Consider the following 20,023-nt stretch of genomic DNA (forward strand, 5'->3'; position numbering starts at 1 on the left):
TGTTTATGTAAATGTTTGAGATGGGCAGAGGGGGAGAGTGGAGAATGAGTTTTCTCCATGGCCTTTATACAAGAAAAAAATCAGACTGCTAGACCTGAACAATCTTTACCACTATGAATATAACCTCTATGCCCCCTTTTACAGACACAGGGCTTTAAGTAGTTGAAACACATTCAGTCCACAGTAAGAAGGTTGAGAATAACCCTGACAGAGTGAGGATAGTAAAAGGTTTATCTAAGAAATAGTGGGGTGTAGGGTGTGGTAGGGTGAAAGCAGTGGCTCATCTTTTATTTTGAGACTATATTGCACCCTTCCAAGGGAAAGAATGGGTGAATAGAGTCTCAGATTTTATTCATGGGTGTGAGAATACTATCAAAAGTATTGAAGTCTATCTATTTACTGAAAGAAGTAAGAACGCATTGATTTTTGGAGGCAGAAAATTTCTGTGTAATTATGGAAACAATCTTTATTATTAAAATGAATATCATAAATTATAGCTGTATATATATTCCAAGTGCAACATTTTCACAGTATCTGGGAGTAAAACAAAAAACTGACATAAAAATTCAGTTGTACAAGAGTTCCACTGATGTCCCCTTTCAGACCAAGTTAATTTGGTCTGTTATTCCTGGGGCAAATGGCTCCTCTTTGCAGAATTAGCAGTTCATAGAATTTGCTACTTAATTCAGTGACAATAAAAATAGCTAAACAGTTTGAATATAATGATGATAACAGTCATGGAATAAAACAACACAAAAATCATCTCATATTCAAAATCTCTGTCATTGGAATAATTATATGTATTTTGGGATCACAATTCAAGCAACTTTATATAGGCAACATGACATTATGTATCATGAATTGATTGAACTTTACCGTAGTTGAGATGCTTACTCTTTGTACTCCAATTTCATGGAACCCAGAATTATATAAATGAGAGGTCAGAAGAGAAGATTTTCCAAGGAAAGAAGACTTTTGGAGAGGAGATTACTCTCTGGACAGCAGCTGCAGCAGTACTTGTCTCATAGTTAAGGCTTTTCCTGGAAATCAAGCCCAACATTGGAAGGGAGAGAAGCAAAAGGCAAAAGAAATAAGACATGACCTGAAAGAATCTATAACTGCTTGTAGACATATTTCTTAAAATTTAGCATCTCCTTTATGGGGAGCAACATAGTTGGTCACTTATTACAGGTAATCTGAAAGGCACTACTGTTAGATTTACTTCCTTAAAAATAGGTCTCCATCTTAGTCTATCTGCTTCAGTGTCTACATCCTTTCCCATGAAAGTCTCCACTTTGATTTAATGCCTAGTCATGAGGCCTGGAATTCATACACTCCTGAGTGAATTAATAGCAAGCTAACATTACTCATTAACAACTTCAAGTCAATAAACTGATCATATTACTGCCTAAGAGAGCAAGAGTCAGGGCACATGACAAAACCCTGGTGTGGTCGAGAGGTGGACAAGGGTAAAGGAATCACTGAATACAAACCTAGATGGGCAGGCTTGGGGAGAAAGGAAGGAAACTGAACACTTGTCCTCTTTCTGAATGGTGTAGAAGGGCTGCTTAACAAATGAGCTCTAACCTCAGTCATTCTCCCAGGAAGGTCAATAATCCCTTGGAAGTACTTCCTCTCCCCTTGAGAAAAAACATACCTTTAATGTGAAACCAGTAGGTTAACAAAATTGAATCAATGGCCTCCCAAATTAATTCTAAGTGTAATCCATGCTAAAATAGAAAATAGTAAGTAAAGATAGTAGAGACAAGACTCTCTCATTACAAGTACCCACAGTTGTTTCACAATCCCCCAGAATTATTACTTGTATTCTCATTACAACACTAAATTACAGCCAAGCACAAATCACTTTAAAGCAAACAGACCAAACACGGTTATAGCTACCCTTTTGAAAACACAGTTTAACACTCATTTAACACATCAGAACATGTACTTTGCAAAGAATAATGAGAAAATAATATATGCACTGTTGCTAGCAGCACAAAGTCAGTTTTCTATTAGGGTATTATTTTAATAACAAAGTACAAGCAAAATCAATACTTATCCAGAGTAGATTTTAAAAAACATTCCATTAATCTTAGATATAAGAATTAACTTTAATTTCACCACTTTTCCCACCAAACATATTAGTATTATAGCTCAGGGCCTAAAACTAACCCTTTTTCTAAATATGACAAAACCCCTGGATGGTTTCTATATTCTTTCTGGGTAAAGAATAGAATGTGTCTTCATTACATGGCACACAGATTTTTTAAGTACAACATTTTTAAACTTAGAGCTTTTTGCTAAAACATTTTTCAAAGTATTTTAACACTTATGACTTCATGTTTAACAACTACTCATATCCTGGGTCTATTTCTTGTACAATAGTACCAAACACGTAGCAGGAATGACATTGTACAGAGTACCCAAGGTTGCCAGAAGTTATCTTCTTCACTTTTCTCAAAAGATTAGGGAATTACTTTCCCCAGTTACTGGGAGGTAAGCTGTGCAGGCTTCCAAATGGTATGGCTAGGGAAAATTTGGCTTAGAAAAATCAATTCAGACACTAGGGTCCACATCACTTATTGCCTATAAGCCCTACTCCGGTTTATGTAGGTCATTTGATAGTTGTCATCTACTCTTACATGAAAAAATACCGTGTGGTAAGAATTTTGAGAAGTGTACTGAATTTTGCTTCATTTTCTCACTCTGGCCAAAGCTTAGTAATTAATTAGTGCACTACTTCTTCCATAGGCTCAGAAAGTGCAGTAATCTGAGTTACCTCGATTTTACTTGAGAAGCATGATGGAAACTCCCTTTATTGAGAAAATCCATACATCTTTAGAAGCGATAGGAAATAAGTTAAGAGATCTAGAATTGTGATTGTCACTAATAGTGACAATCTGCTTTCTCCAGTGCTAGATGCCATCTAGATGACTTTGTATGAATTTTGGCAAACTACCTGCCCTCAGTAGATTCAATATGTCATCTTATACAGTCACAGAGGGTTACTATATGTGAATCTGAGTATCTAGTTTAAGCATATCAGAGGCTTGAGTTTAGATTTCCATTCAATGAATAATTGTGACAGATAATGTTTTGTATTGACACTGAATGAAGAAAATAGCTAGTTGAGATTTCAACCCTTGGAATATGGTCACACATAGGAGATACAAATTATCCATATTTATAGCATTTTGTTTATACAGAATGAAATGTTGTCTATCATCCTTAAAATACACCCCAAAATATGATATCAGAATGTAAACTGTGATTGCTGGTACAGATAGACAATGATATTTCTTCTGGATACAGAGATTCAGTAACAATTGTAACAAAACTAAGTGCTCATGGTGGTCCAAATTTAGTAATCTCTCTGTGACAGATTCATTACATAGCACACATTATATGCTGACTCTAGTTGAGAGCATATGTGTATAGGAAATCACTGAAATTTCATATTTTAAGACTTAAAGATTTGATAACAAATTACTACAAGAACATATCAATAGTAATGATGGTGGAGTATAATTCTCCAATAGGTCCTACAGGAAAATGTGAATCCCCCATGTACTTAAGACAGAAAATAACTGAGAACCAGTGAATGCTTCATGTGAGTACTTCCCTATGGCCTTGTGTTTTGCAAATGCGTATTGGTGTACTTACATTCCAGGCCATATTCAGGATATTTTTCTATTTAGCATAATTCAGTTGTCATGGTAGAAATGGTATGGTTGCTAACAAAGGATTTTGTATGGAGTTGGATGCTATCATGCAAATCTTGTCTTGAAAGTCTTCTCCTGAACTCATTAGTGGTGAAGTAGTATATGACTGGGTCTAGGCAGGAATTCAAACTAGCGAGACACAGGGCCACAGAATGAAATATTAGAATCACCCTTCTGGCTATGCAGCTTTTAATTTCATTGGATTTTACCAAGAAATCTAAAGGAAAACTGAAGTGATAAGGTGCAAAACAAATTAGGAATACTCCTGCACAGGTTAGAATCATCTTCAAGGCTTTCTTTTTTTCTCCAAGGTCCTGGGTCACAGGATATTTATCTTGCAACGATAACACTGTCTTCCAGGTACAATATAGAACAATCAGAAGAGGAGTAACAAAACCAATCAACTCGCCGACAGTCATCATGGCAACAGACTGGGCTAGGTTGACATTCCTGGTAGGAAGATCCACAAAGCATTTGGTTCTGTTGCCTGGGGTGTCGTCACTGGTTCTAAGGAGTGGGAAAAGTAGACAGGCAAGGCAGATGATCAACCATCCAGCAATGCTGATGTATAAGTCATATTTTTGTTTGGAGTCATGAAAGCGAAAGGGGTACATGAGAAACCAAAATCGTCGTACACTGATGCAAACCAAGAAGTAGATGCTTGCATACATGTTAACATACTTCAGGTAGAAACAGAACATGCAGAGGCCAGGCCCAAATGGCCAGTCATGATTCAAGTAGTAAAAGATCCTCAATGGCAGGGAGAGAACTTGTAGTAGGTCAGCAATGGCTAAGTTTATCATAAATATCACGGCCCGTTTAGTCTCTTTCATATAACCATAAAATACCCACAGAGCTAATATGTTCCCTATAAGACCTGGCACAAGAATGACAGTGTATGTCACTGCATAGATAAAGTACCGAGAATCCGTATTGTCTTTATCTAACTCGCTACATGTGTCATTTGCAGGCATGATTCTTCCTTCAGAAATTGTTTTTTCTTAAAGACTGATCATCAATGGGTTGGAGAGACTATAAAATAATCTTTCTACTACATCTGTAAACCTCTCCATGGGACTTGGGGACTTTTGGAAGAACTATCTGCATATTTGCTTGGAATTTGCCTATAGTAACTACATGGGCATCTAGTGTGCAAGTACAGATGATGAGTAGTTAGAATTTCCCCCTCTTATTTACTCTATGATCATGCCTTCTGGGACATCAGTACAGTGGATTCTCTCCCATTTGGATCATGAATGTGCCATATAGCAGTTCCTCAAATTCCCATATGACGATAGCCATCTCTTTACAGGTGTTTGGCAGGCAGCTTTTCTTTTGTTGGCTCACACAGAAGAAAGGTTTGCTTTAATGCACAGAGGGTCCCACACTCTTCGGGGATGATTAACTCAGACAGATCAGTTTTCTGGGCCGTTTTCAGATATGTGTCGAAAGCTAAAAAGTGGGAAACAAAGGAAGAGCTGCAATTGAAGGAAAATAAACCAGTTATTGTTTGGCACATTTTTAAAAAATAAAAAGCTTAAGTGTAGAAAAATATGTTAGTTTGAATGGAAAGTTTTGACATGAGTGAGAATGACATGCACGATTTCAACAAGGCACTTTATAACAATACAGCTGTATAGCTATAAGGAACTAGAGATGTAATCTAGCTTCTTGTTACTCAAAATCCATGAATCCACATCACTTGGAAGCTTGCTAGAAATTCAGAAGGCTCTCAAGCCTTCTCCTGTACCTGCAGGATTATATGCTGTTTAACAATTACCCCCAAGTAATTCTTCTGCATGCTAATAATTGAGAAGATCTCCTCTAGACCATTGCTTCACAGACTTCACTGAGTCTCAGTATGGGGAAGTTATTTTTTTAATACTGCTTTCTGGGTATTTTCTCTAGAGATTCTGATTCAATGTGTTTGGGGTAGGGCCTCATTTTAGAATTTTTTAAAGCTTCCCATATGATTCTGATATAACCAGCCCAGCATTTGTCTTGGAACCATCATTTGGGGCCATTGATTTCATCCAAATCCTTCCCAGATGTCACAAAATAAGTGGGCAATAAGCCTCTCTTAAAATACTTCCATTTACATGGGTCATTTAGTCACCTCTTAATTATTCAGGACAACAGACCATAGCACCAGAACACAGAATCAAAATCCCCAGAAAGTTGACTCAGCTGGGTCCATGACCCTAGTTCTGAGGTAAACAAATTTTAGCTTAGGGACCTGGATAGTTGCCTCAAGGCTGCTGAAATCTAGGAGGACTTAACTGACTTTAAAGATATGTGGGGAGAATAAAAATGAAATGGGAATTATGAAACATCCTGCCTTGGATTATCAAATCCATGTGGTTTGAAGTGTGTTTGATTCGGCCCTTGAAAGAATTGTTGTTATTATTATTATTATTATTATTTTGCCTCAATTGCCTCGTAAGTAAAATAGGCCATTTGTTCACAGAGATGATGCTTGCTTTATTTAAAAGACTTGTTAAGTGTTGTGATTTATGCAATCAGTTTGAGAGGTTAATTAGGTGAAATTTCTCAGATCTGGAAGACATATAACGATGACATTATACAACACAGTGGATTACAACTATAAAGAATAACATCAATATTGAAAGAGTTTTTAAAATTGGTTTTTCAGCTCCCAACCTACAGTGTAGCTTTGAAATAGTTTCACAAGTAGTAATTTTGATTAGATTACAGACAAAATTAGATGGCAGACAACAGGTACATGAAAAGTGCTCGATATCACTGATGATCAGGGAAACATAAATGCAAACCGCAAGGAGATATTAGCATATCTGTTAGGATGGCTATTATCAAAAAGACTGAATAACAAGTGTTGGTGAGGATGTAGAGAAAAGGGAACCTCTGTACACTGTTGGTGGAAATGGGAATTGGCACAGTCACTGTGGCAAATATATAGGTTTCTCAAAAAGTTAAAAACAAACTACCATATGATCCAGCAACCCTACTTCTTATTATGTAGCCAAAGAAAATGAAATCAGTATCTTGGCCGGCGCCACGGCTCACTAGGCTAATCCTCCGCCTAGCGGCGCCGGCACACCGGGTTCTAGTCCCGGTTGGGGCGCCAGATTCTGTCCCGGTTGCCCCTCTTCCAGGCCAGCTCTCTGCTGTGGCCAGGGAGTGCAGTGGAGGATGGCCCAAGTCCTTGGGCCCTGCACCCCATGGGAGACCAGGAGAAGTACCTGGCTCCTGCCATCGGATCAGCGCCGTGTGCCGGCCGCAGCGTGCCGGCCGCGGCAGCCATTGGAGGGTGAACCAACGGCAAAGGAAGACCTTTCTCTCTGTCTCTCTCTCTCACTGTCCACTCTGCCTGTCAAAAAATAAAAAAAAATGAAATCAGTATCTCAAAGAAATATCTGTACCTCTATAGTCATTATAACATTATTCATAAAGGATATGAAAATAACCTATGTCCTATTGCTGGATGAAGAAAATGTATGTGTATATATATAATATATATATATATATATAGTGGAATGTCATTCAATCACAAAAAAGAAAATACTCTCATCTGAAACAACATGGATGCACGCAGAGGAACTTACACTAAGTGAAATAAGACAGGCAGAGAGACAGATACTGTATGATCTTGCTTATATATGGTATCTAAAACAGTCAAATTCATTGAAGTAAATAGAATGGTGGTTTCCAGGAGCTTGGGGAGTGGGCCATGAGGAGATATTGGGCAAAAAGGGTACAGACTGTCAGTTATAACATTAATAAGTTCTGGGGATCTAATGTACAGTAAGATTACTATGATTAATAATGGTACACTTATTTGAAATTTGATAGGAGAGTAGAGTTTTAACCATTTAAAATATGATTTATTTTTATTTAAAAAGCAGAGAAACAGAGAGAGACAAGGAGAGACAGAGAGAGGGAGAAAGAGAGCACTTCTACCCATGGTTCACTCCCCAATACTCAAGACAGCTGGTGCTGAGTCAAGGTTAAAATTCAAGTTACGAATTCAATCCAGGTCTCCCACATGGGTGACAGGAACCCAATTGCCAGAGCCATCACCACTGATGTCCAGGGTCTTCATTAGCAGGAAACTGGAGTCAGAAGTAGGAGGAGGGTATCAAACCTAGGTACTCTGATATGGGATGCAGGCATCTTAATCAGCATGCTAACTGCTAGACCAAATGCTTATCCCAGGAGAGTAGATTTTAAGTGCCCTCACATGCCTTAACACACACAAATGCTATATTTTCATGAAGCTTTCCTTGATTTTCTTATTTGTCTTGGCACTACCCATCTCCCTTCAATATTTATTTTATCCATACCAATAATCATTGATGTACTGTATCTTTTATACTTTTTAGTTTTGTTATATATCTATATATAGATATAGATATATAGATATATAGATATATAGATATATTTCCACACCAGGATATAAAGTCCACAAGAACAAGCATGCTTATAGATTTCATTACTTTACTATATACCAGTGTCAAGAACTGTGCAAGGGGCTGGTGCTATGGCATAGCAGGTCCCAGCTGCTCCACTTCCAATCCAGCGTTCTACTATGGTCTGGGAAAGCAGTAGAAGATGGCCCAAGTCCTTGGGCCCCTGCACCCACGTGGGAGACCCAGAAGCAGCTCCTGGATCCTGCCTTCGGATCGGCCCAGCTCTAGCCATTGAGGCCATCTAGGGAGTGAACCAGAGGATGGAAGACTTCTCTTACTATTTCTCTGCCTCTGCCTCTCTGTAAATCTGCCTTTCAAATAAACAATTAAAACCTTTAGAAAAAAAGAAATGTGCAAGACACAAAATAATCAATATTTGATGAATGAAATAATTTTAGTAAGCAGATATTAGTTGATAATAAAAATCAACATGGCACAAACAAAAGATATCATTACTTCAAGCCATGTTTTACTATGAAATACATTTTTGTCCTTTTCATATATTTTAATCAGCTTTTAACAGATTCAATACAATTTATAGACATAATTTTTTAAAATATTTTATTTGTTTAATTGAAAGTCAGCGTTGCAGAGAGGCAGAGACAGAGAGGTCTTCCATCCGCTGGTTCACTCCCCAGATGGCCACAAAGGCTGTAACTGAACCGATCTGAAGCAAGGAGCCAGAGCTGCTTCTGAGTCTCCTATATGGGTGCAAGGGCCCAAGGACTTGGGCCATCTTCTACCGCTTTCCCATAGCAGAGAGCTGGATTGGAAGTGGAGCAGCTGGGAGTTCAACCAGCGTCCAAATGTTATGCTGGCATTGCAAGCGGCAGCTTTACCAGCTATGCCACAGCGCTGGCCCCAGATACAATTCTAAGAATATAATGGTATTCTCTTCTTCCCTCCCTCCCTCCAGCCCACTCTTCATCCCAGCCTCCATCCCTCTACCCTCACTCTCCATCCCACACTCCCTCCCTCTCCCTTCCCTCCTTCTTTTCTTTATTTATTTGTTTTTTAGATACTTTAAATTTACATTGTAATAAAAGGCTTATTGCTTCACCTAAAATGAAGCATAACAAGTAAAAAGCAAAAAGACTCAAGTTTAGTCAGAATATATTCAAGGTCAGGCTGGTGCAGCGGCTCACTAGGCTAATCCTCCGCTTTGCGGCGCCAGCACACCGGGTTCTAGTCCCGGTGGGGGCGCCGGATTCTGTCTGGGTTGCCCCTCTTCCAGTTCAGCTCTCTGCTGTGGCCAGGGAGTGCAGTGGAGGATGGCCCAAGTGCTTGGGCCCTGCACCCCATGGGAGACCAGGAGAAGTACCTGGCTCCTGCCATTGGATCAGCACGGTGCGCCGGCTGCAGTGCGGCGGCCATTGGAGGGTGAACCAAAGGCAAAGGAAGACCTTTCTCTCTGTCCCTCTCTCTCACTGTCCACTCTGCCTGTCAAAAAAAAAAGAATATATTCAAGGTCTATAAACAATAATTAAATAGAAAAATGACCATTTTTAAAGTAATCACAGGTCACTAAAACTATAGTAGTATAACATTCTTAATCATTAGTTTCACAAAGGTACGAAACAAAGTATTACAAAACTATATTTGCAGCAATACTGATACATACAGACATTTCTTTATTGTTTTTGTTTTATTTTCTCTTTGTTTTAGCTTATACATATAAGGGAAAATACACCGTATTTGTCTTTCTGTGTCTGGCTTATTTCACTCAATATGATGTTTTCCAGCTGAATCCATTTTGATGCAAGTAATATAATTTTATTCCTTTTTATAGCTGAATAGCTTGCCATTTTGCATTTATACCACATTTTCTTTATCCATTCATCTGATAAAGGACACCTTGGATGAGTCCATATTTTGGCTATTTTGTACAGTACCACTATAAACATGGTAGTACAGGTATCTTTTTGATACAATGTGTTTATGTATTTTGGGCATATACCCAGTAGTGGGATTGCTGGAACATATGGCAAGACTATTCCTTCCTTTTTAAGAAATCGCCACAGAGGGGTTTCACTAATTTACATTCCCACCAACAGTGTATAAATGTTCCCCTTTCTGTATATCCTCATCAGCATTTGTTGTTCTCTGCTTTCTGGATTTCAGTCATTCTGACAGCAGTGTGGTGGTATCTCACTGTGGTCTTGATTTGCATTTCCCTGAGTGGCTAGTCATGTTAAGCATTTTTTCATATATTTATTGGTCATTTGTGTTTCTTCTTTTGAGAACTGACTACTAAGGTCCTTTGCTCATTTCTTAACTGGATTGGTTGTTTTTTTGTTGTTGATTTTAAGTTGTTCATATATTCTGAATATTAATGCTTTGTTAGGTAGCTTACAAATATTTTCCCCATTCTGTTGGGCATCTTTCCATTCTACTGATGGCTTCCTTTGCTGTGCAGAAGCTTCTGAATTTGATACAATCTTATTTGTTTAGTTTTGTTTTTGTTACCTGTGCTTTGGGGATATTACACAAGAAGTTGTCCCATATACCAGTGTCTTGGAGTGTTTCCACTACATTTTCTTTCATCAGCTTGATAGGCTCAGATCTTAATTTTAGGTCTTTGATTAACTTAGTGTTGATTTTTGTATATAGTGGGATGTAGGGATCTAATTTCATTCTTCTATGTATATACATCCAGTTTTGCCAGCACATTTGTTAAAGAGATTATCCTCAGTCCAACGTATAGTCTGAGGACTTTTGTCAAAAATCAGTTGGCTATATGTACATGGATTAATTTCTGGATTCTGTGTCCATGTGTCAGTTTTTTTTTTTTTAAGGGAAAGGGTTTATTGGGAAAACCAGCAGGCTGGAGGGAAAGGGCGAAGAAGGAGAAAAAGAGAGAGAAGGAGAGTATAATAGAGAGAGAGAGAGGAGAGGAACTAGCGAGGAGAGAAGAGAGAGAGAGCACAGAGAAGAGAGGAGGAGAGGAAAGCAGATGAGAGGAGCCAAGAGAGCACGTGGTCAGGAACAGGCCCTTTTAAAACTTTGCCCGAGGGTGGGCAGGGAAGCAGGAGCAGTGAATCCCATTAGGATGGGGGTGGAGCTTGACAAGTATCAGTTTTTGTGACAGTACCATCATGTTTTAATTACTTTAGCTTTGTAGTATGCTTTTGAAGTCAGGTATTGCAATGCCTCCAGCTTTATTTATTTATTTATTTTTGCTCAGGATCTCCTTGGCTATTCTTTATAATTGATTATTCCATAAAAGTTTCAGGACTATTTTTTCTAATTCTGCAAAGAATATCATAGGTATTTTGATGGAGATTGCATTGAATCTGTAGATTGCTTAGATTGCTTTAGGTAGTATAGATATTTTAATGATACTGATTCTTCAATCCATGATCAAGGAATATCTTTTCCCCTTTTTGTGTCCTTATTATTTCTTTCATCAATGTTTGATAATTCTCATTGTAGACATTTTTCACTTCTTTTGTTAAATTTATTCCTAAATACTGGATGTTTGGAGGCTATTGTGAATGGGATTTTTTTCTTGATTTCTCTTTTGGTTAGTTCTTCATTAGTGTATAAAAAACAGCTACTGTTTCTTGTATGTTTATTTTGTAACTTGCAATTTTACTGAGTTGGTTTATCACTTCTAACAGCTTTTGGGTAGAGTGTTTAGGTTTTTCTGTGTATAACATCATGTCATCTGCAAATATGACTATTTTATTTCCTCCTCTCCATTTTGATGCCCTTTATTTCTTTCTCCCCCCTAATGGTTCTTGCTAATATTTCCAGTACTTTATTGAGTAAGAATGGTGAAAGTGAGCATCTTTCTTTTGCTCCAGATCTGAAGGTAAATGCTTTTAGCTTTTTCTTGTTCAGTATGATACTGGTTGTTGGTTTGTAATATATAGCCTGATTTGGAGTTTTGTCTTGTCTTTCTAAATTCTTGAGATGCATCATTAGATCTTTCATTTGAGACATTTATCTTTTTTTAAATGTAGGCACTTAGTGCTATGAACTTCCATTTTGATACAGCTTTTGCCATGTCCTACATGTTTTGATATGTTATATTGAACTTCTTTATTTTTAATTAAGTTCACCAATATTTCCCAAGGTAGCTTGTCCCAAATTTTTGGAAGTATTGGTTCCTTCTCATTTATCATCCACTTTTTAAAAAATTTTGTTTAAAGTATACAGATTTCATGTATTTCTTACATGCAGTTTCAGGAACATAGTGATACTTTCCACCCTACCCTCCCACCCATGCTCCCATCTTTCTTCCTATCATCCACTTCTAAATAGGTTCCAAAGGAGGATATAGTATAGTATGGATAAATAGGTCCTGGGTTTAAATTCTTGCTCCTTCAATTAGTAGCTGTGTGAGCTTGAGTATTTCACTAAACTTCTCTGTTCCTTAACTTTGTAATTGGTGAAATAAATATGACCTTAATACATAACCTACATGATCTGTGTGAATTAATTTGATTAATGTATGTTAATACAGTTAGCATAGTGCCTATTACACAGTAACCACTAAATAAATACAGTAATATTTAATAAATATGATAATATCATGACAGTTTATTTTCTGAAACCTCATATTAACTATCCTATTGTTTGTTTGCCCTTATTACTTAATTGCTTATTTATTACTTATTTATTTCTCAACTTCATTCCACATAATACTCTTGTGATTTTTCTTAAGTTGAGCTTTTTAAAAAGCATTAATTTTTCACCATTTCCCACAAATCATAAGGTGCATAGTCAATGATTTCATTAATACAACATAATCTACCTTTAGAGCTTTGCTTCCCACTACTCCATTAGCATGCCCAGCACTCCAGGCAGACTGAGATCCCACTATTCAAAAAGACACTTTTTTTTTTCACAAACAACATTTGCTCATCTGGCTATTTTTACCTGGATTTTTTTTTGGTTTATCAATCCTATCAGTTTGTAAAGGTTTTTCTCAAATATCCTATTCTTTGTGAAATATTTTATGGCAAATTCAACACTCTTATGCTAGCCCCTTTCTTTGAGCCTTATTTATACCTCTGTTAAAAAAAAAAAAAAAAACAAGCTTCCTTTACTGTGTGGCATAATAATTTGTGTCTATATGTTTTTTATGCCACTGTGCCCTGACTACTTCACCCTAACCCAATTAGATCAGCTAATCCTTGATGTCATGGGCTGGGGCTTACACTCCTCTGTATCCACTGGAGCATCTATAGTCATGCTTGGAACATGGTGGGTTCATTAAATATTTATTAAGGAAATATTTGTTCAACATCTATAATTTTCCAGGCACCATTGTGATATTGGGAATATAGACAGTAGTAAAAGGCACATGATTTTTGTCTTCATGGACCTAATAGTCTAATAAAAAAAGATAAATACCATGCAGTGTGAAAAGTCCAATCCTAGGCAACACACAAAGTATTCTATAGGCACACGAAAGGAAGTCACCAAACCTGTGAAAATGTATCTGCTAAAATGTGTTGTACTATGTGAATTAATGGTAAAACTACTACCCAAACAGTATTCTATACTTTGTGTATGTTTGTGGGTGCAGTCCGTTGAAATCTTTACTTAGTATATACTAAGTTGATCTTGTGTATATAAAGATAATTGAAAATGAATCATGATGAAGAATGGGATGGGAGAGGGAGTGGGAGATGGGATGGTTGCAGGTGGGAGTGGGGGAAAGCTGCTATAATTCAAAAGTTGTTCTTTGGAAATTTATATTTATTAAATAAAAGTTAAAAAATTAAAAAAAATAAAATGAATTGAACTTAAAAATCAAGACTATCCTCCTAAAGTCTCTATTTTTTTTTCTTGTGGTAATTCCCTTGTAGAGTATATTTTAGTAAATTTTTATCTCTGTACTATAGCCTATAACCTTGAAATGCTCCTAAACAGAACATCTCCCTTAAGATTCTTCTGGTTTCCTCCTGGGAAAGTTGATGTTGTTTCCCCTTTGTTTAGATAACTCTATTTTCTTTTAGGAAAAGTTGCTTGGGATGATGGAGGGGACTGTCAACCATGGGAAACCCTTAGTCTGCTGTGCTTTAATGAGTATAAATACTCCCTTATCTAACAGTTATGGGAGCAAAAGATAAACTGGACTTTTTTTTTCAGTGCATACCACTGTTCTTTGAGATTGTCCTTTCACCAGAAAGAAACCACATTATAGCAAGTACTGGAATATACTTTGATTTTAAATGAGACATTTATTTGAAAGAACATGTCATAATCCTTGAACAATTTGTTTTCTTGCTGCAAGAATCAGTCCTTCCTCAAGGAAATGATGGCATCAGTTCAACATGCTAAGTTTCCAGGGATCTACAGAAATTATTTCATATGGAGTTCTTGTGAGAAGTTATGTTTATTTATAAATAAGTCTCTGTTCTTCCAAACCTGAAGTTTAAATGAGTTTTACTTGTCTTAAAAGTATTTTCTGGTGACATTAGAATTTTTGTTGCATGCTCTGATGAAATCAGGTCAAATGAATGTCAGGGATATCATTGTGTGTCATTTTGAGATTTTCTCCAAGCAAGTTGTTATTATGAATGAAGATGCTAAGTGATAATACTTTAACACCTCCTGCACCAAAATATTAATCTTTTTAATAAAATAAAATGAAGTATTAAAATATTAAGCCATTAAGTTACTTAATAACTAATGGTGGTCTTTGAGACATACTAGTGGCTAGTGAAGATGCTATTTTTCTAAATCTTCTAAATATAGGTCATAGACAACCATTTGCTCAAAAGCGAATTTTATTTTAGAATTCTGGTTTAGTGTACATTTATAGTAATAATCTTCTAAAATTTTCTAAAAATAGGTCATAGACAACCACTTGCTCAAAAGCGAATTTTATTTTAGAATTCTGGTTTAGTGCACATTTATAGTAAGCCAAGAAATGTAAGACTGAGTGCCAAAAGTGATAGCAAATGATGTGGTACTGAACAGGTATGTGCATGTATGTGAGAGGCAATTATACCATTATGGAACACAAGTAAGCACTAATGCTGTATAGAATATCGCAGAACAATTTCTTCCTGATTCGGATCAGAACACTTGGAAAATCTTAGGATTCTTTTCATCATTTTTTGAAAATCTCCAAGATGAAATAGTTTACAATCTTTCTGGAAAACCTGTCCAGCAACTACATTTAAGTAAGGAGCTAAATAAAGGGCAGCAAGCAAATACTTTGAAAAGTCACTGCCTGGTTAATTCTGGGAAATTCACGAGTTTTTATTTTCTGAATATTCCATATGATTTTTTTGAAGAGAGAAAGATGAGAGAGAGACAGAGAGAGAGAGAGAGAGAGAGAGAGAGAAAGGGGTGATCTACCTGGGTGTCACATCGAATCAGGCTCCCCACTTATCTTTGCTTTCACACCTTCTATAAGTCCCCCAAAGGTCATTTTCAGGAAGGGAGAGAACACATATGTGAGGACAAACAATGCAGTCATTGTAAGCACTGCCATTTTGCCAGGAAGTTCTTTCATTTAGCTGAGTCTAAATGTCTCTGCTGAGATCTGAAATCCACTTCCTCTTCTGCACACAGTGCATCTTGTTCATCTACTCTGAGAGTACGATTTTTATTACTTGGAGACAGCAAGAAGGTCTTCCCTCAAAACACTACTGAATACTGTATAGTCATAATGCCTTTCTTTACAAAAGATTACTTCAAAAAGTTCATGGAAAACGGAATTACATTTTTTGTTTTGGTGCAAAACAATTTCTAAATCATGTGTACCTTTTTCATAATCTGTACCTTCTGCAGTACTGCTGTATATTCTAGTATGTAATCATTTCATATTCTGGAGCACAGGGCACACCAATTCGTATTGAGTATGGGTGACCCCAAACTATACAAAAGCCATACTGAGATTTAATGGGTACGTAGCCACTATCCACTTTCTTGCCCCTACGATCCATAAAAAATATTAGGTGGTTTTTACATAGCTTCCATTCCCCAGGGTCTTTCACTTAGGCACCTGATTTATGGATGTCTATTTTTATGCTTTCCTTTTTTCTTATGCAGGTCTCTCAGCATATGATCTTTGGGCTAACTCAAGTGCTTGTGAAAAATGTTTATTCCCAGATGATCTGAACCTAAATTATGCCAAGGATAGAGCCAAGGGACTTACATTTTAACAAGCTTCACAAAGGACCAAATCTGAGAACCTTTAAATCTAAGAATATTCCTTGAAAGACTAATGGCAACACCGTAAATTCCATCCACAGCCAAACTAGAGTTCTCCTAGGCATTCGCTGAGCTTTCTCATCTCCATTGCCTGTTTTCTTGATTTCCTCTAAGCTTAAATCGCTCTATTCCATCTTTTCCTGTTGAAATCCTGCCTAACCTCTACGACCACTATCAAAAAATTAAAACTTCTTTATAAAGGTTTTCTTTATCCTTTGCTTGGTTGTGATCATACCAGTGAACTCCCATAGGATTTTGTATCCAAAATAGGCTTCTTTCTTATCCATCCCACAAAATTGTGAGCTCCTTACCAGCCAAGATAGTATTTTGGTGACTTTTATAATTCTGTACCTCCAAATTGTCCAGTTACTTTACATGTAGCAGGAACTCAATTAGATTCAACTATGTTTGCTGGAGATCTCAGAGTGGCAATATAATGGAAAGATCCCTTTGTTTCTCCTATATGATACTTTGTGAAGAATTAGAACAAAGCTCTATGTTGTTGTCTATTGTTTAACTTGTGATTCATAGTGGATCTCAAATGTTCTTTAGTTACACATGGTTAAACACTAGTGAAAGTATTAAATCACTTTTGAATGGATACTATAAATCACTGAGCAGACAGTTTAGAATTACATGTAGTCAAATATCTAGCAATCAGTATCTCCTGTTTTTACCAATCTGGGTGTGTTTAGCCCAACTCTGTTTTTAGAAGACAGGGTACCATTTTACAGTGCTCCATTTTACGTATTAAATTTCAAATATTTTTACTTTGTAAAAGTGATGAGAAGCCCACAAGTTATGTTACAGTGGGAAAACTGCATGCATTTCTTATTCTTAGTGCTGACTTGGCTGTGGGGATCCCCTCAGCTTTTCTGAATGCTCACCTTGTGTCTCAGACCAGACACGAGCATTTGGACAAGAAGAGGGATTTTTTAAAGGAAAGTTATAAGCTTCCAAGCTGACATAAAATAAACTAAGGTCCAAGATAATCAGATCCTTCTGGCACTTTTCACTTTTTTTGGTCCTTCTCTTGCAGATTTCTCTTTGAAAGTGGGCCCTATCCACTGCTTCACAGGATTAATAGCCTGTGAAAGTGGAGAAGTAAACCAGCCTTATGTTGTCTGGTAAAAAGAACAAGGGTGGAGTGGAAAATAAAAGCAGTCCCCAGGGCCTCATCCCAGGGCTGGCTGTGATTTTGTGTGTATGTGGCTACTTAAGGTGGTGTGATTTTAAGAAACCAAAAGACCTTCCTTTAGGAGAAAAAAAAATTAAAAAAAATTATTTCTTGCTGGCTGGGACAGATTCTCTCTCTCCCTCTCTTTCTCTCATTTCTTTTATAAGATAAACTGTTTGACCTATGTGAAAAGATTAGGGAGAGAATCTTAGACACCCACATGTAAAGATACAAGCAAACTTTCCCTGGGAATGTCAGAATCCCATACAAAATTAGAAGTTTCTTAAGCATGTGTAAGCAGATCCAAGAGTTTTTTTCATTCTTGTCTTTCAGCTCAATTACATATCAACTCTTTCTGGTCCTTGTGCTTAATGGTCTTTTTCCTCTACAGTCACCTGAGTTTTACTTATATTTTAGGGTCATTTTCTCCATACCCCAGTTTTTAAAACCTATAATATTTTTTTTTTTAAAAAGTAACAGGGAGGCCGGCGCCGTGGTTCACTAGGCTAATCCTCCGCCTTGCGGCGCCAGCACATGGGGTTCTAGTCCCAGTAGGGGCGCTGGATTCTGTCCCGGTTGCCCCTCTTCCAGGCCAGCTCTCTGCTGTGGCCAGGGAGTGCAGTGGAGGATGGCCCAAGTACTTGGGCCCTGCACCCCATGGGAGACCAGGAGAAGCACCTGGCTCCTGCCTTCGGATCAGCGCGGTGCGCCGGCCGCAGCGCACCGGCCGCGGCGGCCATTGGAGGGTGAACCAAAGGCAAAAAGGAAGACCTTTCTCTCTGTCTCTCTCTCTCACTGTCCACTCTGCCTGTCAAAAAAAAAAAAAAAAGTAAAAGGGCAGTACATAATCTCCTAAGGAGGCACAGAGGTTCTCAAAAACTTCAGAAAGAATCCTCATGGTAAATGATTTAAAGTGTAACATATTAAATATTGAAATATAAGTGAAGAAAATAAATCATTTAGTTTTTAATAATTAGAAAAAGCCCATGGAACACTTGGCATCAAAAGAGCTAGGGGATTAATCTAAAATATGAAAATTTTATCCTTACATTTTAAATGACATCCTTTCCTTGAATTAGAGTTTCAGGAAGGTATGGCAGAGAGATACAAGACACTGAACATTGCTACCTCAGATATTTGAATATAAGTTTCTCATTAAGTTTTGTCTTTTGCTGCATCTGTCTTTTTTTTTTTTTTTGATGTTTGAAGCACCCCAACCCCACCCCCAGTGCTCCAACTGAACAGGATTCTAATAGATAATGTCTTGATTCTCCACCATTTTTTTTTTTTTTTTGCTTTGAGAGTGGATTCCATCATTTAGGCAAAATTTATCTAGAGTTTGCTTTGTCTCTCACTTCGGAAAATAAGCCTCTAAAATCCTTGAGCACAGATTATATGTCAGGATCCAGTATTGCGTTCCTACACCTCTTCCAACAGCATAACCTTTCTGATCAGTAGGAGCGAACAGTCTTGGCAACTCTTGGTTCTTAAAAATGTCTTGCTAGTTCCTGACACAGAGGTGTCATTAAAATGAATATGGATGGCCTGCTTAACTAATCTTCCACCCACCATGGCAACTCTGGTATCTGCCCCTCCCCTTCCCCCAACTCAGGTGGAAACAGAGAAGATTGTACATCATTGCTAGTGAATCTCCCACTCAACCTCTTCTTCCTGTGTAAACCGCCACATTTAACAACAGAATTATAACTGCAAAGTTTTAGAGAAGTGGTTGTCCATTGCTTTGAAGCCATCTCCAAAAGAGGGCACAAGAGTGAGATGTGGAAAATCCTGGATTAACTTAAAAAACTTTTGTGGTTACTCTGTTTTATCCATGATCCAAGAACCCAGTTAATAACCAATTTGCTTGGAGGTCACTATACCTCAAATTTGAAATAAGGATTCTCCAAGTATGAAACATCAAGCATCACATGAAATCACAATACTTCATCAGGGTTTTTGTCACGTTCGTGTGAGATGGCATCATACACACACACACACACACACACAAAGGAGTGGTAAAAATTATATCAGACTGTCTCATTTTATATGACTTGCATTCTCCCCACAATAATCTTTCAGGTACCACATTCCTAAAGACCAGGGAATTTTTCTGTCTTCTAGGATAGGGATAAAGTGTTATGAAGGATCACAGAATCCATCCCAAGTCTAGACTAGTATCAGGTCAGCCTATGGAGCTTAATTCATATGCAATATTTCACTTGAATTGTATATACTTTTGTCATTGCATAATTTTATATCACTAAATAAATTTTCAGTGAGTGTCATTATTTGAAATATTTGATTTTTGAGTACGCCTTATTTTACTTAGTGAAAAATAATACACTTACGATTGGGATCTAAGGAAGGAAGAAGCAATAGATTAATGTTATGTGTTATTATTCCTTGGCTTTAAAAACAAAAATATATTGGCTGCTATTTTTCTTAAAGTCTGTAGTTTCAATCAAAAAGTATCTCCAAAGCTCAGAAAAATCTTT

General features: G+C 37.2%; 1 protein-coding gene across 4 annotated transcripts in view; it reads right to left on the reverse strand.

Annotated features, from left to right (window-relative positions):
• Positions 1-451: 451 nt before the first annotated feature.
• The window catches only part of GPR174 (G protein-coupled receptor 174), a 38,356-nt gene continuing 18,784 nt past the window's right edge, over positions 452-20,023 (reverse strand). For all 4 annotated transcript variants that reach the window (XM_051827367.2, XM_070067074.1, XM_002720136.5 and 1 more), the window contains one exon: positions 452-5,203. In XM_051827367.2, coding sequence (XP_051683327.1) covers positions 3,698-4,699 — 1,002 coding nt within the window. In that variant the 5' untranslated portion in view covers positions 4,700-5,203 and the 3' untranslated portion in view covers positions 452-3,697. The remainder of the gene's footprint in view (positions 5,204-20,023) is intronic.

The sequence above is a fragment of the Oryctolagus cuniculus genome, chromosome X, assembly GCF_964237555.1.
Source record: "Oryctolagus cuniculus chromosome X, mOryCun1.1, whole genome shotgun sequence".
NCBI lineage: Eukaryota > Metazoa > Chordata > Mammalia > Lagomorpha > Leporidae > Oryctolagus > Oryctolagus cuniculus.